Below are 26,017 nucleotides of genomic sequence, written 5' to 3'. Positions count from 1 at the left end.
TGGACATGAACCACACAGCCTTATAGTCCCTTTTCTCACCTAAGCTGCCTTCTAAGATACTCCCAAAATGCCCCATTTAGCTAATGGTCCCTGGCCCAATTCAGCTTCCTTCTTCCCAGCCTTTTAATCTTTCATTAACTTGGCCCAAACTTTGTGGGCTTCATAACATGCTGCTGTCGCCTCCAAAGAAGAAGAAGAAGAAGAAGAAGAAGAAGAGGGAACTGTCAAAGAATGGGCATTTCTAGCCACTTGACATCAAGCTCTTCTTTTTGCCATGGCTCCTAGATGCCAAGCTTGTGTTTTGTGGTGGCGAGTGGCTTTTCTTCTTGAGTTTTTCCTTTTATTGTATGAGTTGCTTGCTTACATCACTCTATTGGCTTTGGGTATTATTATATGCATTTTATTTTATTTTTATTTTCTGATTTGAAGGAGTAAAGACATGAAGAAACACATTATACAGTAAATATGATGCAAAAGTACGTAGTCGCGCTAATGTCTTCGTACTGTTCGTCTAAAGATGCAAGCATGGCAATATTCTTTGACGAGAAAAACTTCAAACAGGATGGGTGTTAAGAATAGATTTACACCCTCTAATAATATTTTGACAAGTATTTTTTTTCACAAAAGATAAATAGAACTGAGTGTAGACAAGTCTTCTCTCACATATCTTCCACGATGCTTTCTCCATTTCTTTCCCCTCTCTCACCTTAAGCAACTGCGTATTTTCGTCCCTCTCTTATCTCTACCATATAGGAGTCCTTCATTTACTCTTATGAAAGCTTCGTTTTCATTTATAATTTTTTTGTAGGTAAGAAAAAATATATAATCAATAGAGATCAATTCACAACAAAAATCGCAAAAATAGAAATCAAAAGAATGTTAAAATGAGAGCTTTTGTATAAATAATCAAGGATGGATCGAAGAGATATACCAGTAGGGACAAACCTAGATTTGGATTTTTTTTTGCACATCTAGAGAAAGCCATTAAAGCTCACATCAAGCCTTCTTAGCATCCTCAAGTAGCAGGGTTTGAAGTTATTGAACTCATTGAGATATGAAAACCTTGTTAGGTTGAGAGGTTTTTGTTGCTCAAGGACTAGCAGGGGGGAATGTTTTCTCATATATGATTTTGACCTAAATGGAAACCTGTATTGATACCTTGATTTAGACGATGGAAGCTACATAAATCTTAACTGGTCCAAGAGGACTTCTGTCATTAGTGGAATCGTAAAAGATCAGTCTAAAAATGCAGCAATGCAGGGAGAGAGAGGACAGAGAGAGGGAAGAAAATCACTAAGGAGAGATAGAGGGAAGAGACTCGAGAGAGCAATAAAGAAGATGTATGAGAGAGGTAAGCTGCAATCAGTTTTATTTTTTCACTGTAAAATACTATACATGGCATAATATCATTGAAAGGGTGTAAATAAACTCTTATCACCCATCCGGTCCAAGCGTTTCTCTTCTTTGACCGGTCAAAACCAATTATACTTGTATATGGAGTGCTAGCTTCGGAGAAATCAATCCACGATTTCGCGGCTCAAGACCATCAGATCAATCAAAAACAGGCCTAGCTGTTGATGATGACCCACGATTACAAAAAGAACAGAGATTCAACCTGCATTTGGAGCGACTAGCGAGCTAGCTAGCTCTTTCTTTTTCTTGTGAATACTGCAATTCTAGCTATCTCCCCTGATTTGTCGAGTAGCTAATAGCTAGGATCGTACGAAATTTATAACTAATCCAGGAAAAAAAAAATTATGAAAAGTGTGGCTGAAAATTAGGGACATCATAGCCTTTACAAATTACAATCCTATTACAATTTATTTATAATGTATTAATAAAATAATATTTTTTTAAAATTTCAAGCACATCCAATCAAAATTAAAATTAAAATAAATTTTTTTTTAAAAATTATTTTATTGGAATGTTGCAGAAAAATTGTAAATGGTCTAAAATGGATAGTTATTTTATCCTTTTCCTGAATAATAAAGTTATTGAGTATTTCCTACGCACTTGATCGTCAAATTAAAATGAAAAAGAAAAGAACAAGCTGAAATGATCAAGTATATTAATTAATTGTTCTCTCGTGGTGCGTTGGTTAATTATGTTAAGATATATGTGCTAATGTCACATGATATCACAACAGAAGTTTGAGTTTAAATTTTGGTTTTATATTTCATCTTATTTGATTAAATATTTTATATATTAAATTCACTTATTGAGAGAAAATTTAGTCTATATGTAAGAACCAGAATAGATATAAAATAATAATAAAATTTACAACAAATAATAATTTTACAAAATGGGTATATATATATATATATATTAAAGTGATCATATATATATATCCGTGATCTGATCAGTACTATTGTATATATTTAGCTTACGTTTAGATGTTGAAGTGAATTGAGTTGAGATAATAAAATAATATTTTTTAATATTATTATTATTTTAAAATTTAAAAAAATTAAATTATTTATTATATTTTATATTAAAATTTAAAAAAATTATAATAATAAATTGACATGAATTAAAATGAGTCAATCATCAAAATGAAACGTAAGTAACCATTTGCTGAGCTACGGCCGTGCGTGCAATCGAGCACAAAATATAATCATTTAACTCCACATATATATATATACAGCTTAAGTTTAAAATTAAGAAGAGACAGAGCACATAATTCTGAGACGATCGTAGACAAAAAGCCCTAGTTCTGATTGGTGAAGACTGAAGATTGAAGTTCGTACGTATAGTAATTAAAGACAAAAAGCACATGTGTCCCTGCCCTTGGCGTTACAAATAGCTAAACTAGCTAGGGTGGTCAAAGTAATTAAAGATCAATTACTTAATAATAATTGGTTCTGGAGATCTAGCTGCATGGCCTAGCTAGCCAATCGAGTATTAAAACTTATTGGGTCGATATTAATAAAACCTAGCTAGGGCTGTATTCTATGGCAATATACGTGTATATATATATATATACACACACACAAGCTAGCGTGCAGCTGGAACCATAAACTTCCATCCAAAGCTCATTGTATGTCTTGTCCTATATGGGTATATTGATATGGTCTCCATCCATTTTTGCACGTGGTTAATGATAGTACTTTTTTTTTTCTTTTTTTTAAGCAAGTAGTTTTATATAGATATCAGCATAAAAACAAAGGGTATCAAGCCTAATAATTATATATGACTATTAGGTAGATCTTTTTCGCTATGAAAATTCAGTAAGTACTGGAAAATTTGGATTAAGAGAATATTGTCCAAGGCTTGTATTGTCGCTGTCTATTGCGCTAGATCATACGCGCATCGATTATTAAATCAATGTATTTTCCTCACTTTCTAGATCTTGAAAGATTTCAGTACATGTTTGATGTCATTGATGACAGGACTTACAATCCAGTCTTGATGCGGTTGAGGAGCTTGAGATTGCTTGAATTACTACACTTGAATCGCCTTCCAAGATTATATTGTCTAGTCCCATTTTTTCTGCTTCTTGTAGTGCCATTAGCGTTGCTGAAGCTTTACCTGAGTTTGGGTTTGTGATGGGGATCTGATCAGTTTTAGCACTTATAGTTTCCCCTGTGCCTCTTCTACAAACAGATGCGATGATACTGTATTGTTCCCTTACTACAACATCAAAAGATAAGATCCATGCATCTGCTGGGTCTTGGTTTGTGGCTTCATCTTTTGGATTGTCATACTTCCACGACCAAGCTCTCATGCGATCCTGAAAGTTTTTTTGGACTGATTTGATAAACAAAGTAGGGATTGGGTGGACTCGTTCATGGATTACTTTGTTTCTGAGATGCCAAATGGAGTCCATGGCAATGGTTGCAAAGATTTGGAAGCTATGATGCTCAGTTTCAGGAATTTTTAGGGTAGTTTCTGGATTAAGGATCATTTGGACCCAATTTGTGATATCTTGACTAGCTAACAAAGTAGTATCAATCGGCCAATTGGATTGCCTCCTTAGGATTTTGGAATATAAGCACTAAGAAAAAGATGCTGAATATCTTCTTCTTCTGAATTGTAAAGAGGACAAAGGAGCTGGTCATTTTCTAGGGGAATGACCCAATGGATCAAAGATTTTGTGGGTAGAATGTTGTGACAAATTTTCCACAGAAGGAGTTTCGGCCTGTCTTGCATTTTCAGTATCCATAGTTTCTTCCGGTTTATAGCATTTGTCAAAGGAAATGTGCTATCTCTGCTTTTAACCATGGCGACATAGCTTAATGGTACTTGATTGTCACCTTTGCTATCTTGCAATAATGTAACGTCATCGGCCCACCATGCAGTCTCGAAAATATGAATATACGAAAGGACGTCCCTGATCATGTCCCTCTAAACTTAATGCAGTAATCAATGCTAATTACCACATTATTTACTTGCTATATATATATATATATATATATACACGTGTGTGTTTGTTTGTGTGAAAGTACTATACTTTTGATTATAAGAAAACTTCAAATTAACGGATGGAAGAACGTACCCCATGCTAGGGGCGGTAATACGTGACAATTCGTGAATTTAATAGAAACACGATACAAAATTAATAGTTTTGGATTTGATGTTAACGGATTTGAATCAAAACGGGTCGATCCATTACGACACAATTTATAAACGGGTCAATCTGCTTAACAAAAAATCAACTCGTTTTCACTTGTTTAGAATTTATTTCAAAATTAAAATTTTATTATTGTTAAGTTGTAATATTGATATTTCTCAGTATGTTTATGTTTTTATTGTTTTTATTATATTTTAGACATATGTTCATATTTGTTATTAGATAATTTATAGTATTGATTTTATTATATGTTTAAATTTGAAAAATATTGATATACATTTTTTAAGATATTGTGATTATTAATAAATATAAATTTTAATTTTTATGTGAAATTATGTTAATGAAGTCAAATGAGTTATGCATTTTAGTTCAACTCATTTACATGAAATAAACGGCTTGTTAATATATTTCTACTTAATTATTAAACCGGTCAAAATAGGTGACATGACACGACCCATTACTAAATGATCGGGTTGAGTTAGGCTTTAAAAATTTAACATGTTTAGTTTAACGGATTGGATTCGAATTGACCTATATAATCGAATATTCATAACTTGACATGATACGAACATAACCAAAAATACGATTTGACACCCCTACCCATGCATGATGCATATAAAATCAATAATCGATCGATCTCGTTTTAGTAAAATTGAGAAAACTCACCAATTCCCAAATAATCTTGAAAATCCTCCTCTAACTTATTGGCCAACCTCCAAAAATTCAAAAAACCCCCATAACCTACAATACTAGAAGTAACCCTCATAATATTTATAAATAAATAAATAAAAAAACACATGGCGTGTTATAAAAAAAAAATTATAAATATATATGTCTTTCATATAATTAATCCTGCACTGTACTTGTTATGTGCTTTTTTAATAAATAATTTTTAATTATATATTGATGGTTTCCCGGTCAAAAAATTAATTCTTTTCAACTCAATCTAAAAAAATTACAATTATTTTTAGATATAAAAAACTTGGCCCGGCCAGAAAAATCCCAGGAAACCAAAAAATATCTGCAATATATATATATATATATATATATGTATATATATTAGATTAATTGTAGATGAAGTTATAATTAGTAATTAGAATTTATAATATTTCAGTACTAGATCAGCTTGACTTCAATCCAGTTGATCTCTTGTTATGCAAATGAAAGGACGATATATATAATCGATTATGGCAAATAAATAAACAAATATTGCCCGTCGATCATTTTTTAAACAAGAAATATCCAGTGATCTTATTACTGTATGTAAGCCTAACTCATTTCTTTATGTACAAGCAAAATATGAACTATAATTCATGAATTAAATCGTATAGGTTTTTCATTAACGCACTAGTACTACTTATTCCAAATCATGAAAATATCATTCCACAATAAATAAATATATATATATATATAAATATATATGCACTGGGGAACGGCCCCAAGTGCGTTAGCCCCAGGGTGTATTTGACATAATGATTTAAATTAAAAAAATAAAAAAGTCAATAGCTTCTTTGTCTAGAAAAAGAAAATACAAAATTAAAAAAAGACAAAAAACATCAAGATTAAAAAAAATTAAATTTCAGCAAAATAATAAACAAATCAAATATTGTACATACAACATATAAATATTGACAATATATACATGAGGTATAGTTCTTTTATTATTATTTTTTTGCTTCATAATTCGAGCATTATTAATTAAGTATATAATATATATACATATATAAGATCATCAATCATAAACAAATCAAATAATGTACGTACAGCGTATAAATATTGACAATATATACATGATATATAGTTCTTTTATTATTATTTTTTCTTCATAATTTGATCATTATTAATTAAGTATATAGAACTGTTAATGTTTATGCAGATCAGTATTAAAAATTGATCTTAAGGGCTTGTTGGACATATAATAATAATAATAATAATAGAAGATTGGGAATAATATTTACATGACTACATACTGATCCCTAAAACCTCAATTAATGCATGGGGCCGAGTATCAAAACAAAACAAGCTTGCTGTCATCATTAATATAATATTATTGGCTGCAGGCATTTTTACTAGGACGAACGACGTTAACTTTGAATGGAAAAATAATAAAAACTGTTAAAACAAGAATTTCTGTTTGATAGCCACTTTATATATATAAAGAGATATATATATATATATATATATATCCTTCCAAATTGTATGGTATTTTAGCCAAGTATTCTACTTGTAAGGGGGGTTTTCCCTCCCTATCGGCTCGTATAGCAAGCCCGTGAGGGAAGCAAGTCAGAGAATCCGGCTAAGCCCGATCAAACCCAACAACCCGCCACTAAAAGGAGTTAGTGGGCCTCTGCAGAGTACTTGGCCCACGAGCAAAACCCACCCATGAAACACGTAGGGAAAGCAGATGACAGGGGCAGATGAGACTCGCTGCCCTAACACCACCCTGATGACACCCTACCCTTGGGAACTTGCGTAAGCAGGTGGACAAAAAATATGAAGAACCCTTGATCTCTTGACAGCAGGCATGGAGGGGCTTAACAGGGAGCGTCTGCATGGAAAAGTGAGTTAGGGAGCCACGCCATATTAATGGTGCCACTTCGCGGACTCTACGCTGCATTAATGACGCCGCCCTAGAAGCCATGCCGCATTAAATGACTCTGACTATTCGAATAGTTGAAGTGACGTGAACTTCCCAAAACCAGGAGTGAGTTGTCCCCACTCAAAAACCTAGTATAAACGCCGACCCCCAGGTACAAAGAAATCTTTTTGATTCCCTTTAAGTGCACAACCACTAAAGAGATATACTAACTTTAGCTTCGGAGACTCACTGGCCTCCACCAAGGCCCCCCACTCTCCATCTTTTCTCAATCGTGCACGTGAAAAACTCAAGACCCGAGTTGCTGGAACTCAGCCTAAAGGCGTACAAAACACGAAATTAACAGTGGCGCCGTCTATGGGATCTCTATAGACTTCATGTATCTTTCGTATGTCTGTGACAACCTGTTCTCAAACAACTCGGGAACAAGAAGAAGCGACATTAACAAACATGGAAGAAAGGCTCGCTGCGATGGAACAACTGGTAGGAAAGCTAAATACCGAGGTGGAGACCTTCCGGAAAGAGAACGAGACACTCAGAATAGCCACCAATGAACCATAAAATGAAGCAGAACCAAGTAACAACGAGCACATAGGATCGAGAAATGTAGGAGAAAGAGTGACGCGGAGGAAGAAAGAAAAAATATGCAGGACTAGCTGAGTAACCTTAAAGGGAAATACAAAGAAATGATGAGAAAGATGGGCACATCGTCATCAATAAACCAATTGCTTACTAGTACGGGCCTGCCCTACAGTGAGTAGGTAATGGTTGTGCCCCTACCACCAAAGTTTTGGGTTCCCCTCATAAACATGTACGATGGGGCTAGAGAACCCTCTTGAACACCTGGAAACCTTCAGAGCTCATATGACCCTGCATGGTTTCCCGAGAGAAGTGGCCTGTAGAGCTTTCCTACTGACCTTGAGGGGGCCGGCGAGAGTATGGTTTGGGTTTTTGGCATCCCGGTCCATAGAGGGCTTGGTGAGCTGGCCCACCTGTTCCTCACTCAATTTATGGCGAGCCAGAGAAGAAGACGTCCTATAGCATACCTCTTCATAACATCGAAGATTTCTTTTCCTTGAAAGAGGAAAGAAAGCAGGTTGGGCGGTTGAGGCCGCGATACCCTCCTGCCCGGAGGTCGGAGAGGGAGTGGATGAAGAAATCGCAGGAAAGAAGTGCAAAGATAGTTAGAAGGCCAAGGATGGAAGGGAGCCCAAGGCAAAGGGTAACAACAAAGGGACCCCAGCATGATCGCTCCAGCGTGCCACATCAAGAAGGGCCATCATTGGGGGAAATCAAAACCATCGCAGGAGGATTCGCTAGCGGGGGTGCTACCTCATCTAGTCAGAAGGCGCACGCCAGGCGAGCGAGATACAGAAAAGTGTATTCGATAAAGTGTCGTCCCACCAAGTACAGGAGAAACGAACTTGCCCCTATCATTTCCTTTGGAGAGGACGACGAGGAGAGGGTCCTCTATCCACATGATGACGCCTTAGTAGTGACTATGCTGGTCGCCAACGGATCTTTATAGATAATGGCAGCTCTATAAAACATCCTATTCTGGGAAGCCTTTACCTGGATGGGGATAGATACCACTCGACTCCAACCAGCACCCACGCCACTGAAGGGTCTCTTCGAAGACATGGTCCAATTGGGCAGTGCCACTTAATGACCTTTGTCATGGTCGACTTCCTGGTGGTAAACGCTTATTCATCATACAACGCCATAATCGGCAAATCCACCCTCAACAATTTAAAGGTGATAACGTTGACCTACCACTTGAACTTGAAGTTCCCGACCTCTCAAGGGGTGGAAGAAATTCAAGGAGAACAGGTCCTAGCACGAGAGTGTTACGCGTAAAAAATGAAGCCAAGGGATGGTGAGGTGTACATGGTCCACGCCCATAGGACGCTGAGCATCTGCGGAAGTTTTATGGCAAAAGAATTTTATGACTTGTAATTTATATTTCTATGTTGATAGTGTAAATTCTATTAATGAAAATGTGACTTTTCAGGGATAAAATACTTTTCACCTATCTCGACTCCTTACTCCAACAACAATATTCCATTAACGTAATCTCCATCAACATAATCTCCATCGATGAAATCTCCATCGACGACTACTTACCTCCCCGCGATGCACCAAATGGATGAGTTACGCTTAAGGCTGCTTTATTCCTCTCACGGTGGAGAGCGGGCCAGCCTATGGCTGCCCGACATTTACCTTCCTCGTGAGCGTCAATAGGTGGGAGCGGGTCCAGTCCCAAATTGCTCGGTAACTTACATGTGCATTAAGGCCATCTCTTCCTTCCCACGATAGAGATCGGGTCCAGCCCTTTGGCTGCTAGAAAACTTACATCGACCTCCGCCACGATGAAGAGTGGGATCAGCACCAGCTTGACCCAACATTTACCTTCCCTGTGGTGTCAACAGGCGGGAGTGGGTCCGGTCCTAAACTGCCCGATTGCCTACCCTCCCCCCCCCCCCCCCCCCATTAGGGCTAAAAGTTGGGTAGGTGGCCCAACCTCCCTCACTGGGAGAGCAGGTCCAGCTTCTCAATTGCCTGACAACTTACCCCGCCCCCATCACAGTGAAGAGTGGACCGACTGCTTAGTCGTCCAACACTTACCTTCCCATGAGGTACCAAAAAGATGAGTTACGCCTGAAGGCTGCTTTATTCCTCTCGTGGTGGAGAGCGGGCTAGCCCTCAACTGCTTGACACTTACCTTCCTCATGAGCGTCAATAGGCAGGAGCGGTTTCAGTCTCAAACTGCCCAGTAACTTACCTCCCTGTAGGAGGTAAAGGGCGAGATGCGCCTTAAGGCCATCTCATCCCTCCCTAGATGGAGAGTGGGTAAAGCCCATCAGCTGCTTGGCAACTTATCCCGACCACCACTACGATGAAAAGTGGGATCAGCGTCGGCCTGACCCAACACTTACCTTGCCTATGATATCAACTAGTGGGAGCAGGTTTAGTCCTCCCTATGAGGATCAATAGGTGGGTAGGCAGACCAAACTCTCTCACATGGGAGAGCGGGTCCAGCCTCTTGGTTGCCTGACAACTTACCTCACCCCCATCACGGTGAATAGCGGACTAGCTTCTCAGCCGTCTGACAAATTACCTCCTCGAAGGACCAAAGAGGCGGGTTTAGCCTAAGGCATCCCTCCCTCTCCCTCGATGGAGAGCGGGTCTAGTCCTTCGACTGCCCGACATTACGCCATCTCCAACAACGAAATGCTAAGTGAGCAATGCCTCGGACTCCTCGCCGCATTCCTTCTCCACCAAACGGAACTCCAAGTGACTAACGCCTCATAATTTTACACTCGTAGATCAAGGATGAGTTATACTAACTTATCTATTTTGTCCAGCAATATATAGGACGTGTCCTACTCACCTTATGGCAAAAAGTGGACCAGCTTCTCAGCCATTCGACAAACTACCTCCTCGGGGGGAGGGGGGGAAAGGGCGGGCTTGGCCTAAGGCATCCCGACCCTTCCTCGAGTGGAAAGCCGGTTTAGTCCTTTGACTGCCTGACATTGTGCCATCTTGAATGACGGAATACCAAACAAGTAGCACCTCAGAACCCTCGCCGAACCCCTCCTCCACCAAATGAGAAGCCAGAGCGAGACAACTCATCAACTACACAGTGACTCACTCCCCCTGGGGAGACCCAAGAGGAGGGCTTAGCCTAAGGCATCCCGGCCTCTTTTCCAGTGGAATATGGGCATGTTCTCTCCACTATCCAAGTTTTTGATTGTAATAACATGCAAGTATTAGTAGTTGTTGATCATCACACAAGCGGCATCACCCCTACACTACTCGCCCAGTGGGCTTCCTGAAGTGTGCAAATGAAAAGCTAAGACTAAAGAAGAAAAAGAAGAACCCAAGAGGAGAGAAAAACGTGTACGAGGAACTCCATTGATATTATTGCAAAGTACATTATAAACAGAAGGAAAAGAAATATATCAATACAAGAAGGAAAATGCTCAACTGGCAGGGTTGTCATTAGCGGGGTGGTTTGAGAGTGAGCTCGGGATGAGCTCTTTCCCTATCAAGGCACCACGACTCAGCACCTCTAGGTCTAGAGGGAGTTCTTGCACGTTCAGTGCCCCCTAATTGCTATGGGGATCTCAGAGCACGTAATCTCTCATTCTATCCAAACCCTTCGAACAGTCGTGATACCAGGTGAGCTAAGTATCATGTCTCCGCAGACTTGCATCATCCTTTGCCTCAGTCTACGAGGCCGACGAGAAAATCAGGGGAGCCAAGTACCGTGTCTCCACGAACTTGCTTTAACCCTTATCTCGGTCTACGAGGCCGACAAGAAGACAGGGGAGCCAAGTATCGTGCCTCCACAGATTTGACTTATCCCTCGAATCAGGTCCGCCAAGCTGACAGAGGAAAAAAGTAGAAGAAAAAGAACATTAAGGAAGAAACAAACATCCGAGGCCAAGCAACAAAGGAAAAAGAAAATTTTATTAATAGTTAAACGTATACCAAGTGTGAGCAAATGGTCGCAATGATGTATACTGGGTCAGAGGTCTTTACAAGGAAGGAAAATAATGCACATAACTTTACAAACAGAGAAACATTAAAAGAAACTAAGGTGCGGGAGCGTCAAGATCCAGCTCAGGAGCATTAGGGTTTGGCTCAGGCGCATTTGAATTTGGCTTATCAAACTGAGGAGGGAAGGCGTCAGGAATCATGTCTCTGCCTATGGTATAGCCGCGCTCGAGTGCATTGAGGTCTGGAGGGAGGTTGCGAAGGTCAAGCGCTCTTAAGTGTGCCTTGAAGGCTCCTAAGCCTGCCTGAGGGTTCTCCAGAATGTGGTCCCACATCGTCTTGAGGCCTTCAATGTATCCATACGACCAAACCTGGTTGCGGACGAACACATCCGACCTTAGCTGCCCCTCTAAGCAGGGAACAACCTCCTGAACTTGAGACAGCTCCCTTTAACTCTTCAGATGTTTGGTTGGCCCTCCTATTCTCTTGGTCGGCAGTAGCCTGGGCAACCTCTAGAGAATCTTCCCATCCTTTCAAGGCTTCAGAAAGGGACTATCAATCTTTCTCCAACTGCTCAAGTCGCTGAGCCTCAGAGTCTCAACGGCACCTCAAGTCTGCATTCTTCCCCTGCAATTGGCTCAGTGACTCTGTCGCCACATTCACAGTCAGTTTATCAACTAATCCCTCGGCCGAGATCCTCGCCGCCGACTCAGTCAAGACGTCATTGCAAGCCAACTCGACCTGCTCCAGGCTCTTTTCGTGAGCAAGCTGGGCTTTCACTAGCTCCGCCTCCAAACGTTCATTCTCCTCCCTCTCCCCCACCCACACCACAGGGCCTGTCATGCCATTGAGCGGAGGGCCTAGTTCTCTCCTTCAACTACTTCCTAACAATCCACAATGAAAGCAACCAGTAGAGATGCACCTAGTTGTCAACAAAAAAAAACACGGGAATAGTTAGTATAGGACTCCTAATCGATAAGATGGCAGAAAAGAATAAAACAATGCAAAGACATTGAAGAAGAAATTCATCAAAGACTTGATCACCCATTTAAGGGACTCTGCTTGAGCTCCTCCCACCTCTAATCGAGGAATGGCCTCCCTTGGGCTCTCTTTGAGGGATGGTTGGGTTGTCTCCACACCTTCAACGACGCCCACAACCCTCTCTATAGTGCTGATGGAGAGCGGTGAGAAAATGTGGCCCTCAGTTGTAGAAGAAAGTTCCTCGCCAGGACTTTGAGGCTGCCCTCTCTAAGTAGGGCTCCTCTAGTTCTCTCCCTCGGTCCTCGCCTTCATAGCCATCTCAATTTCAGCAGTAGGTGACCTTGCGACAGACACGAGAGAGAGAGCATTGGTTGTCTTCTCAGTAATGAGATCAGGAACCATGACTAACTTTGGCTCCACTCCTTCCCCTCCAAAAGCTCTCCCAATAGGTTCCTCGGTCGGGGCCACTGTGAGCTCGAGGAGAGCGATGGTAAAAGCAAGTCCCTCTCGTGACGGCTGGGCTTGAGGACACTCAGGGAAGACGTCCTCTCCACGAGCCTTCTGTGCAATCCTTAGTATCACCCTCAAAGACTTGACCTTCGATGGTGGATTGAGTTGTGGATGGAGATGAGTAGATCATCTCCACCTTGAACTCAGGAAGACGTTCTACCAGTATTGACCAACGAGGAGCTGGTTCCAAGAAGGCCCCATAGAAGTGCTTTGAGAGCATGTTGGCCCCCCAGGACAACTTGCGCGGGCCCTATAGAAGTGTGTTGAGAGCATATTACACCGCAGGGACCGCGACCGTGACAGGCTCCGAAATCAAAGTAGCTACAGAAGCAAGAGTGGCCGGTGCCTCTAGGATGGCAGGACTCTCCCCCTTGCCTCCTTGGTGGATTAGAAGGATGGATAGATGGGGCTACCGTGGGGTAGGCACAAATGGAGGGGGCGTCGTACCTCAATCAGCGCCGAGGATTGCCCCAAAGGAAATCTAAAAGGGGACACTGGGCTGTTATCGGCCCTAACAACTTTCGTGCATATTTTCTTCCTTTTACTTGCGGAATGAGGACTCCGGGAACTCTTCTGAGCAGGGGTGGCTTTGGGCTGCATGGGAATGGTGCGGTCGTAAGAAATGGTGTGACCAAGGGGAGGTAAAAAGGCCCTTATCTTTTCCTCCTAGAGGAGTGCCTCCAAGAGGACATCGAATCGGTGATATTGTACCCATTCTTTGACCAAAGCAATACAACATAGCTTTTCGAGAACTGCCCAATCAAAACTTCACACCCTCGGCTGAACATGAAGAAAAATTTGGGGGTCTAATCTTTAACCTTGCGATAACACGGTTCCAAAGAAACGAGGGCATGCATCGCCCTGAAACGCAAATGTTCCCCTTATATTTTATAAGGTTGTGGGTCAGGAGAAACTCGCGGCAGTAAGGTCAACTTGCTCTGGCTCTAACTTCAACAAAACTCGCCGCATGAGGACACAACAACACATCAAAATCCTCCAAACATTTGGGTGGAGTTGAGAGGGGGCCAATGAGGGACGGTCTAGTAGGTCAGGGATAGGACTAGGGAAGGGCAACCTCAGCCTATAAGAGAACATACTAGGGAAAAGGGCAACCTCGAGGCATAACCCTCATCGTCAACAACCCCTCCCACGTTCTAGGAACCTCAAAACCACCTTCTCCGGTACATGGAAGGTGGAAGCCTGTAACGTTCGAATGCTAGTTGTGGCCGATATAGAATTACTCTGTGATGAAAACCTCGGGTTGGTCCAGTTTCTTGGTGAATCTTAGGTTGAACGGTCATCTTGGGAGCCATTAAGATTAAAGTTGAGAAAAGCGATGGAGAGGAAGAGGAGTCAAGCAAAGAGAATGAGAAGATTAGAGCATAAATAGACGAGGATGTGGTAAAATAGGGAAAAAAAGGAGGGCAGAACCATTTTTATATAAAGATTGACCTTTCATACCCATGTGTCAGATGGGGGATGCGAAAGGGTCCGAATCCTGTAAAACGCACGATATGACGCAACATGGGCTCCAACGACGAAGGGGGAAACCAAATAGACCCCAGCGATGATTAGCATCCTAAAGTCTTGGGAATGAACGCGCTCCACGAAACTGGCAAGCCGTGCATGTATCTCGCGGCATGTACTAAACGATGCGATGTTGAGAGAAAGAGTCACTTGACACCAACAATGGTAAGGGAACTGGAAAGGCACAATCAAGTGTAAAATCAAACTGTCAAAAAACGTGCCAATAAAGTCAGGAGGGAAACCTTCGCCTAACGTCATTAAAATAATTAAAAAGTCACACGGGCATAATCTAGAGCTTGGAACCTGACAAGTAGAAGAGTCGAGAGAGTAATAAGTGCTCATTTCTAGGGAAAATGACCTCAACTACAACAACTGCGGGAAAATATATAGCATAAAGATGAAGGCAAGAATAAATTCCTATCAAACTAGTCCGATCAAAATTGGCGAGGTAACTGTAAGGGGGTTCCCCTGCCCCCTTCTATCGGCCCATATAGCAAGCCCACGACCATGGGGGAAGTAAGTCAGAGAACCCAACCAAACCCAACGACCCTCGACTAAAAGGAGTCAGTGGGCCTCTGCAAAGTACTCGGCCCACGAGCAAAACTCACTCACGAAGTAGCCTACGCATAGGGAAAGCTAGCGGCAGGGGCAGATAGGACTCATTGCCTTAACACCACCCCGATGACACCCTACCCTCAAGAACCTGCGTAAGCAGGTGGGCAAAAAATATGGAAAACTCTTGATCTTCTGACAGCAGGCATGAGGGGCTTAAGAGGGAGCGTCTGCAGGGAAAAGTGAGTCAGGGAGCCACGCCGCATTAATGGCGCCACTCCCTGAACTCTACGCCACATTAATGAGGCCGCCCCAGAAGCCTGTACAAAAGCTGACTTTCAGGTACAAAGAACTATATCTGATTCCTCTAAGCTCACGGACAAACCATTAAGGAAATATACTAACTTTAGCATCGGAGACTCCTCAGCCTCCACCAAGGCCCTTCACTCTCCGTATTTTCTCAATTGTGTAGGTGAAAGACTCAAGGCCCGAGTTGCTAGAATTTGGTCCGTGCGAAACAAGTCATTAACACTACCCTCTCACTCTATTCTTTTATATCAATGGCGCGCAATTCGAATTAGAAGTTTAATGGCAAATTGCATCCTTAGAATCCGATCACACGGGCTAAAACATGCATATATATATATATATATATATATATATATATATATAGTCATCCAAATATTCTTCTATCCGAAAAAATCATTTTACACTCAAAAGTACTTTTCCTCAACTCCTTCCCAAACATACAAAAAGTCACCGTCTTAATTATATATATTCCTCTTTTTCATTAAAATATATAATTATGTTAATAAAAACAAACATTAATTAAATAATAAGTCTTATAAAAAACATTAAATAAATTCATTATGTATATATATTTAAGGCGAGATCCACATTTACATAAATCTAATGAAAGGCCGTCATGGCACCGCCCGCCTTGTTAAAGAAGCATAAATTTCGTCAAAACTAATCACTTCAACTCGGATTAAGTCTTCATTTTTGTTAATTTTCAAAAGGCGAAATGCAAGCTACTTTTTGATTAAGAGAAAGAGGAGGGGGGCAAAGAAAGAACAGTTATTAATTGGATGGATACTTTCTGTCATGAAAAGATAAAGCAGTTTGAAAATAACTCCATTTTGAAAATCCTGATCATCATCAATTAATTCCTAATTAATTGCAAGCCACACAACATAATATGGAGAATCATTGATAGAGAGTACTGTGAAAGTAAGAATTAATATCATGGTCGCCATTGAATTTATAACCTGGCCTGCAGCTCCATCTTATAGCTCGAAAGGAAAATACTTTTTAACTGCATATCATTTGAAGAGAAGCAAAAACAACGCAATAAAAGAAGGAAGACTCGCTCTCAATCGATCTCTGATCACGCATTACGTACACAGCAGAACCTGCTGTCTCGATTTTCGGTGCATGATACTAAATCGATCATCAATGTTTTCAAAGGATAATTATTGAATAATAAAACATTAATAATGGAGATTCCTATATATGAAGCTTTTTTAAGGTTTTCTAGTCAAACTGAAACTCTTTATCATTCCACAGCTCAGTACTCTGAACATCAGTACGTACAGCTTTGTTACAGTTATATTAGCAAGCAAGAAAACTAATAATCCAGATTTTTCAGTAGTCCTTGAGGAAGAACATCTATCCATCCGGCCATCCTCTAGTACTTCAAATTAAACTGCATGGGATAGAGTGCTAAAGAAAAATCTATCAGTCTTTCCGGCCAGGATGGTATTAATAAATCGTTCACCAAACTAATTAACTATAAAATGAAAAAATCTAGGCAAAATCGGGTGGAAAATGAAAAAAAAATAAAGATGAAACGAAGCTTCATCATCATCATCCCAAACCGTGAAACATAAAATGAAAAAACCTCAACGTCGTCTGTTATTGATTATTAGGCAAAGCAAGAAATACAGTCTCCATTTTTCCTTCAAAAAGTACTAAATTAGTAAAAACCATCTATACACAATTTTGTTACTGGATTAATCAGCCTTCTAAACTAAAACCCCATTAATGTTTCCGTAAGATCTCACCTTCTTCCCGTATCTAGCATTCATCGGTTTCGTCTCCGTGTAAATACTATCAAGAGTCCGATACCTCCGCTTCTTCGGCCGGCACATGAGCTCTTCTTTCCCGAAAATCTCTTCAATCACTGCCGAAGTTATATCGCTTCGGCTCTGATCAACCTCTTGATCATCATCTGCGTCCCTCTTCTTGTTGTTATTGTTGCTATCTTCGTCGCTAAGCTGCATGAGCTGCTGAGCCACGGCCATGTCGGACTCAGTCATGAGGAACTTCTTGGGATTTTTCTTACGCTTAGAAGATGATACTTCTGCCATTGAAAATGCTGAAGGTATTGGCACAAGAAAGGGGGAGAGAATGGATCAAATCTCTCTCTCTCTCTCTCTCTCTCTGTGTGTTCTCTCTTCTCTGTTGCTTCCCTCTTATGGTTTGAGACGGTTATCCTTCTTTAAAGGGTTTGGTGTAATGCGCGTTTCGAGGGTACGTGTTGTTTGAGTTTTGAGAAAGAAAGAGAGAGACAGAAGAAAGAAAGGAAGAAAATACGACGTTGGTTCTGTGAAGATCGCTGGAAGATGTACCATACATATGCACATAAATTAATCCCATGACTCCAGTCCTACATTAAAAGATTGTTCACACGTCTTATAGTCCGTTCGATTTCCATCATTGAATACGATCCTATGGTCCATCGTGCATGTACTTCCCGTCGTACCACTCCTTAAGGATGGGTCCCATAATCTTGGAAATAGTCCTTCTTAAATCAGATAACATCCATCACCTGCATCAATTGCGCCTGACAAGTAGGGCTCCACAAATCCATATGTTGGATTTTGAGCCGTTGGATATATATGAATTTTTCTTGATGCGACGAATCTGTACGGTCTGAGATCTGCAGAGATACGTACACATGTTTCCTCATTGTTGTGTCTTTGGTTTATAAAATCGACCGGTCAACAAAAATTAGGGTTGACCCAGCTCATTAATTGACATGGATATCAGTTCTATATATACACATTCCTCTCTTTTTCAACAAGTCTTGCTTTTCCTTTTGGTCTTTTGGGAGTATGCATATTCCTCCGTCGTTTTGTACTATTATTGAAAAGAATGGGTGGCGTTTTCATCCCTTTAAACAAATCCATATTCTGCAGAAGAATGCAAGAAAATCGTGTCATCGTATTCCTACCTCAGCTTCTTTTCTCCCTTCTTTATTTTACTTAGTGGGAAAGATTGGAAAATTGTGGACACGGACGAGCCGAAAAAGAACATTTTTATGACATTACCAAGCACTTACTTTATGATTATTATTTATTTATTTGTTTATATATATTTGTGTGTAATTACAGATTCGAGGGTACGTATTGGCCGACGTCGTCTAGTTTTCATGAAGCTAGCTAGGTACTGATGCGAAAACCTAGAGAAAACAGTATTATGGAATTCACGTGGTGGATAAGCACGAGGATGCACCAGTACTCTTCTTGCACTGAAGCATCAAAGCATGTGTATGTATATATATAGTCCCACAAGCCAGCCAGAAAGCCCAAAACTCAAATTTAAAAGATTCATTGACCAGTCAACGAATGATCCTTCCTTCCTTTTTTCCCCTTCTCCATAATCCACATTAAGTCTGATGAGAAGAATTAGAATTGACTTGATAGGGTCAACTCTCGTCAACATATATATATGTAGTTGACTTTAACGTAAATCATGTTGCAGCACCAAAATGCCAGAAAGAAAAATGATAAGGGAAAAAATTATAGAAAAAGGAAATCTATATCTAAGGGTTTGCATCCGATATCTTGATTATTTACTGCCCATTGTGCCACAGAGTGCACACATCGATTTGTATTCGATGATTTTTTCTCAATGCTCCAATCTTCACACTTGTGAAGATTCTGACAAGTATCATCTATGATTGGGGTTATATGCCATATTGGTGAGGATTCCACATCTTCTATTGCTGAGATAACATGTTGTCCACCTTGTTCCAAGGTGAAAGAATTTAGTTGAAGAGAAGATGCTAGTTGTGATGCCAATGTTGTGAAATGTTATGCAAACACACACACACACCAATGATGACAAATAAAGTAAAAATAACACAATCAAGAATACGACACACAATATACGTGGTTCGGCAAATTGCCTACGTTCACGAAGCTGTAGAAATCTAATTAATCAGAGGAGATTACAATCACTCAATCTCAACTCACACTCTCTAAGGACTTTTTGCTCTTTCACATAATATGCACTCACTAGATAATTGTTCTCTCTCAAAATATGCTTGAGGCCGTCCAACACAACTCTAATATGATATATTTATAGTGAGTGGCGCTGGAAACCTATTTTGGCAAAAACTGCATACTTCGCTCGAGCGGAGTGTCGAGCGCGCCTCGAGCAAACAGCCAAATGAACATTGGCTCGAGCGGAGTGTCGAGCGAGGGTTAAGCAAACACTAGGGTTTGTGTCTCTCTCGAGCGAAGTGTTGAGCGAGACTCGAGCGAACTCTCTCTGACTTGTCTTTGTTCGAGCGGTCTGTCAAACGATGTCGAGCGAACTTTGGCTCTAGCCAGCTGTTGAACCAACTTTCAGCAAACACATTTTTAGCTCCAAAACCAGTCTCCACATATACCCCAACAACCAAGAGTGCAGCTGTGCTTTAGCAATTATGGGTATTGTGGTCTAGATTTTTTATATCCATATGTTGGTTATCAAGCCTTCTGAATTACAGCAAACTACTGAGGATATGGAAAACGAGTCCCTGACTATTGCATCAAACGAGATGCTCGATTTGTATGGGGGTGATGGAGTCCAAACTATGATAAGATGAGCTTGAAGCTTTTGTCCCTATACTTGTTTATAGGCCTGATAAGAGTTTTCCAATTAGGCACAAGTAGTCCACAAAGAAGGTTCTATATGATCATAGAGTATTTTATTTCTATGCTTCTAGGTAAGATCAAGAATTACTATTGCAAACATCTGGAAATTGTATATGTCTTGACCTATTAATCTCAAAATTGGTATAGGATCAATTATCATTAGTATCCAATCAGAAATAAAGTTGATTGGCAGTGCATCCAAGTTCAAAAGTCAACTGCTTCGACTCCATAAAATCCTTCAAAATGAACTTTGGTTGAAGAGATGAAACAGAGATTCTTCTTCACAAACAAAGAGGGCAGAGCACTTCTTCATCTTGGAGATTAGAGAGAATATTCCTTATCCTCTCTCTGGTTGGAAGGATTTTTCAAATGATTTTCCAGATAAATAATTCGTGACGGTTGAGGATTTTTAACTTCCACATTTTTTCAATACTTGGCTTGGAAAGTTTTGCAACGGGGTTGAAAAACTTTTTGTTTCTAAATGATTTGTTTTAACAAAGAATTTCTCAGAGTAGTTTGGAATTTCGGAAATGCTCTTTGGTTCAAACAGGGATTGCAGTTTTTGGGTATCCCATTTTCTTTGTAATTGTATGATTAAATCGACTACCTTTAGGCAATGGAATGTCTCATTCATTTGCTGGGTCGGTCTTGGTTTAAAATTATTCAGTGTGGAAATCCAAGGATCAGATCAAATATTGACCAATAAACCATTAAAGATTTGGTAGCATTTACCTTTTAAAGTAAATCTCTAGTCTTTAGAATCCCTTTCCATAGCCCAGAATCCTGTGTTTTTGGTTGGCTTGTCCAAAAGCTTGTGGAGTTGAGGTATTTTGAGGAGAGTAATGTGTGCCAGATGCTACTGGTTGTATGACTCAATTCCCAACCAGTATTTGCCAATAATGCTTTATTTATACTTTGCATCCTTCTTAAACCAATACCACCTGAACTTTTTGGTTGATAGATGGATTTCTAGGATCTCAAAGTCAAGTTTTTCTTTCGGTCTTTGGAGAAGCCCCCACCTTAAATTTTTGAAACTAGTGTCTAGAGACTTGCAAATTGATTTTGGTAGAAAAAAGGATGACATTTGACAAGAGGGGATGGTGCTTACCACAATTTTGATTAGCATTCCACGATCCGCTTGCGAGAGTAACTTTGATTTCCAGCCCTTTAGTTTCTTTTAAATTTTTTCTTGTAATTCTTTGAATGAATCTTTTTTTCTTCAACCAAATGATGTTGGGAGTCCAAGGTACTTCATTATGGAGGATGATGATTTGTATGGAATGATCCATGAGATTCCACTCTTACCGCCTGATTGGTGTTTCGAGTGATGAAGATAGATGACTTATTTTGGTTAATCTTTTGACTTGACCATTCCTGTTACTTTCTTATACAATCCCAAATTTCTTTTGCATTCCTTTTGTTAGCTTTCTCAAAAATAATTAGATCATCTATAAATAAAAAATGTGAGATTTGGGGGCCATTTCTATGTAGACGAATCCTTTCAAAGGTACCTCTCAGTTCAACCCATGCTATCATTCTAGAAAAGGCTTCCGTGCATAATATGAAGAGAATATGTGACAAGGGGTCTCCTTGTCTAAGTCCTCTCTGTGCCGTGAAAAAGCCTCGAGGTGATCCATTTATAAGAATTGAGAATGAGGCATTGGTCACACATTCCTTTACCAAGTTCATCCAAACATTATTGAAGCCCAAATTCTTCATCATCGAAAATAGAAAATCTCACTCAATGTTGTTGAAGGCTTTTCCATGTCAATTTTGATTACCATGAGTCCTTTTTCCCTTATTTTGTTTTTTCAAATGATGAAAAATTTCATAGGTAATCATTGTGTTTTCTTTGATGATGAGCCCTAGAATAAACATTGTTTGAAGCAGGGAGATGATATTGTGGAGAGTAGATTTCAAACGAATTGCTAGGATTTTTTATATGATTTTGTATGCAACATTTCTAAGACTTATTGGGTGGTAATGATGGGGAGCACTTGGATTGGAAATTTTGGGATCAAGAGTTTTCCCCCGAAGAAAAAAATTATGCACTGCGGCTATGACCTCTTTATTTTATGATATTCCAATAATGTTTGAAAAAAGAGCAATCATTCCATCCGGACCTAGGCTTTGTGAGATGGAATTTATTTAGTGCTTCTACAATCTCACCTTCATTTGGTACAACATAGAGTTGGTCATTGACTTCATCAGTTATTTGTCTCTCAAACTGATCTTCATGGTTTTCAGGAATAGACGGGTTTGTTGTAGTATATATGGACTGAAAATTATTTATAAAAGCTGATTCAATAATATATTGGTCCATAGTCCAGTTACCTGGTCCCTGTTTGAGGGTGTCTATATCATTCATGTGCCTTCGTATTGTTGTTGAGAGATGGTAAAAGTTTGTTTTGAGATCCCCTTTTATAAGCCTGGAGACCCTTGAATTTTGCCGCTAAAGTGCTTCCTCATTTCTAAATTGCTGCTGAAGATAGTTTTGAAGGATTTTTTTTTTCTCTTTTTTTATTCTAAGGAGATGGAATGAGACATTGGAATTCCAACAGCTCCTTTTCAATTTTTTGGATATTAGTTTGAGCTTCTCCAAAGTGGATTTTGTTCCAATATTTGAGAGCTTCTTTGGTAGCTTTGATCTTCCTACAAAAAATATATGCAAGGGAACCACTGTAGTGCTTACTCCATGCTTCCTGAATTATGATATTGCTAAGTGGTTCCTGGGTCCATAATTCTTCAAATTTAAAAGAGCATGGTTTTTGTTGTTGAGTAACTGTATCTAAAAGCAACGGGTGATGATCAAATGTTGAGGAAACCAGATGCTGCAGCTTTGCATCCGGATATAATATCCTCCATTGGTGATTGGTTATTCCTCTATCTAGTCTTTTTCTAACGAGTGCACTTTCTTGCTGTTGTTGGACCATATGAATGAGGGACCTAAGAACCCAATATCAATTAGTCCGCTCCTACAGATGAGGACAGAACTGGACGGCTTTCGAATCTTTCCGATTGACTTAGGAGGGAGTTGAAGTAGCCTATGTAGAGCCATGGACCCGAAAATGCTTGATATATTAAATTCAGGTGAATCCAAAAATTTTCTTTTTGGTGCCATTGAGCAGGAGCATAAACGATTGTAATAAGCCAAGGATGGTGTGGAGGATCCGAGTAAACCATTAAAGCCATAGAGTTGAAATTAATATTTACATGTTCAACTTCTACACCAAGACGCCACAAAAACAGAAGACCTCCTTTGTACTTAGAGACTGACAAATGTACAAAATGGTGGAAACCAAGACTATTCACTATAGATATGGTGCATTCATTGGGCACCATGGTTTACGATAAAAAGATTAAATCCGGACTATATTTCCTAATATTTACCCTTATACTACAAATTGCCTTGGGTCGAGCTAAGCTCCTGCAATTCCATACAAGTGCTTTCATATTGAGGGTGGAGGTTGAGTGGAGGTCGCCTCTTTAGCTTTTTTGGATTGTTTAGTGGTGGTTGTTGGAGGTGGTACCTTGTGGTATGGAGTTGGTCGATTTTGAACTATTGTTTTCTTAACCTTGCCCGAGGAACTTAACTTTATTTCAAGGAGCATGGCTGGCTAGTGTTGAATCCTCAGAGGGATGCATGTTTGGATCAACAGCTTGCATAGGTTCATCTTCAAGTGCAATTTTTACTACAGTCGACAGTTGGGAAAAGTGTTGAAAGAATTTTTTTTTCTTGAGAGGTTTATTGTTCTCTAGTGACAATGAGAAATTCTGCCTCTTTGTGGGTTGGTTAAGTGTTTGAGGTGTTGTTGGTTTGGACACAAGTAGGAAATTTGTAAGATTTATTAGGAATGACTTTATGGGCTTTGGCTTGTGGATGTGTTCTTCTTCACTTTTCTGTAAACAAGAAGGTGTTTGGCTCCAGATCGTCTATTAGAAAATTTTGGGTGAAATTCCATGCTGCTTTGATACTAACATGCATTGCAAATTTGTTTAAAGGACGAGCAGCTATTAGACGACCAACCAAGGCAAGGTTGGATGTTTTCTGTGCTGCTTCAAATGCTGGTATGAGATTTAGATCTTGCCATGATGATGCCTTCGATTTGTGTTATCAGAGAGTCCAACTCGTGCCTATTCTGGTCCATTGAGAATGTTGGTAGTTGTTGTCTGATGTTGTAAAAGAGAAAGTAGTAGTGGAGAAGGTTTACTAAGAGGGATTTGGGAGTGAGTTTAACAGTTTGATATCAGAAGAAGGAAACTGAAAGGAAAAAACCACGTGGGAGGAAGTAGAGAAGAACACTAGGGAGTGAAGAGAGACTTTAGAGAGAGGGTGGCTACTTTTTCCCACACTATTCATGAACTTCATTTAATAATGCGAGTCCATAAATTGGGTTCGTACCTTTCCATTGGCCAAGTTTGGTTACTCAGCTATTTTGAAAACAGTTCTTCTAGGGGCAAGCGGGGTTGCACCCCTGTCGCGGCCTTGCCTGCCACGTCAACTTTTTTAATTTAAAAAAAAAAGCGAAAACATGCGAAGAAAGCGGGAAATGAAAATGAAATGGGTCTCCTCTCCATTTTCTTCTGAGCCTCTCCCCATCCCGAGCTTCTCCTCTCCATATAGATATGATCAATATGGGTGTTTTATCGCCGTTGTTCGATTTATGTACTAAGCTCTATATTCTTCTAGCCTGAGGAGGCTGCTCTACAGCACAGCGTACGAATTGCTGTACGAATAGATACTTCAACTTCTCATGTTTCTCCCTTTCTCCCTCTCTCTCTTGTGTCTGCCTTGATTTGATTCGTCTTGGGTGTTCGATTCCATTTCTTGGTATTCAGAATCGGGGGAAGCCATTGAATAAAGATCGAAAAAAAAAAAGTAAAGAGAATTGGCTCTGAGTCATGGTAGTCGTCGTGGGTGAGAGAGTGAGTGGTCGCGTTCATCCTCATGGGGGAGATAGCGACTGATCGACAGGTATATTATCCTCTGAAGTAGCTAGGTTCAGCAGCTATATCTGCTAAAATCTCACAAATGACTATACATTGAACTGAAATTTTCATTTGTTCCAGTGAGAGGAGAGTTTCTCTTCCAATTCTCACGTTTGTTTGCTGTCAGTTTGCATAGAGATTGTACATTGCTCACAAATTCAAGAAGCTTAGAAAAGTTGTTGGCTTTGAAGGTAGCAATTTTATTTTAGATTTTCATTTATTTTTCTTTAGTGTAGTTTGTGCACTTACGTTGGCACATCTAGAACAAAAATTACTAAAGCTCCTAAAAGAAAAAATTATATTAAAAAAAATATAATATATATATGTATCTATGCTGTAATTAATTCACCTAATTATTGGAGCAAATAGGTCAGCAATTGGGGAATTATCAGTAGCCACTTCAACTTCATATTCTAACAAATGATGTTACAGAGTTTGGACCACAAAAACAAGGAGCAACAGTTTTTGTAGGGAACCAACAGTTTTGGATTGTAGGGAAGAAGTTTTACAAAGATTCATCTTTATCATGAATGAGGTAATGGTTCAACTAGGTATATTCTTTGTTAGACTTATCTTCCCACTCAAGGCATGGTATAGTCTGTTGGGGTTTGATGTTTGTCTTGGATAATATACAAAAAAACAAAAAAAACAAAAGGTTTCTGCTTTAAATCTTATATCAAAGTCTTTTATATCTAATCAAATATGTACATGTTTGTATGCTTCCAAACAAAAGTAACTACAAAATTTAATTTTTGAGAAATTTATGTCCATTTTTCATAGAATAAGAGGTGATGGCTTTTATTGTCTTCATAAATAGTGGTAAATCTTACACCAGAACTCATTCCTGGTTATAATGACTCTACATTA

At 39.7% G+C, this 26,017-nt stretch overlaps 1 protein-coding gene across 1 annotated transcript; it reads right to left on the bottom strand.

Moving 5' to 3' along the window:
• Window positions 1-17,127: 17,127 nt before the first annotated feature.
• LOC121248682 lies at window positions 17,128-17,818 on the bottom strand. The gene has a single exon (XM_041147220.1). It carries the CDS (start codon window positions 17,603-17,605, stop codon window positions 17,261-17,263), a length of 345 nt encoding a protein of 114 aa, XP_041003154.1. The 5' UTR covers window positions 17,606-17,818; the 3' UTR covers window positions 17,128-17,260.
• Window positions 17,819-26,017: the final 8,199 nt, after the last annotated feature.

The sequence above is a fragment of the Juglans microcarpa x Juglans regia genome, chromosome 2D, assembly GCF_004785595.1.
Source record: "Juglans microcarpa x Juglans regia isolate MS1-56 chromosome 2D, Jm3101_v1.0, whole genome shotgun sequence".
NCBI classification, from domain to species: Eukaryota; Viridiplantae; Streptophyta; class Magnoliopsida; order Fagales; family Juglandaceae; genus Juglans; species Juglans microcarpa x Juglans regia.
This window is presented reverse-complemented; position numbering and strand designations above follow the sequence as displayed.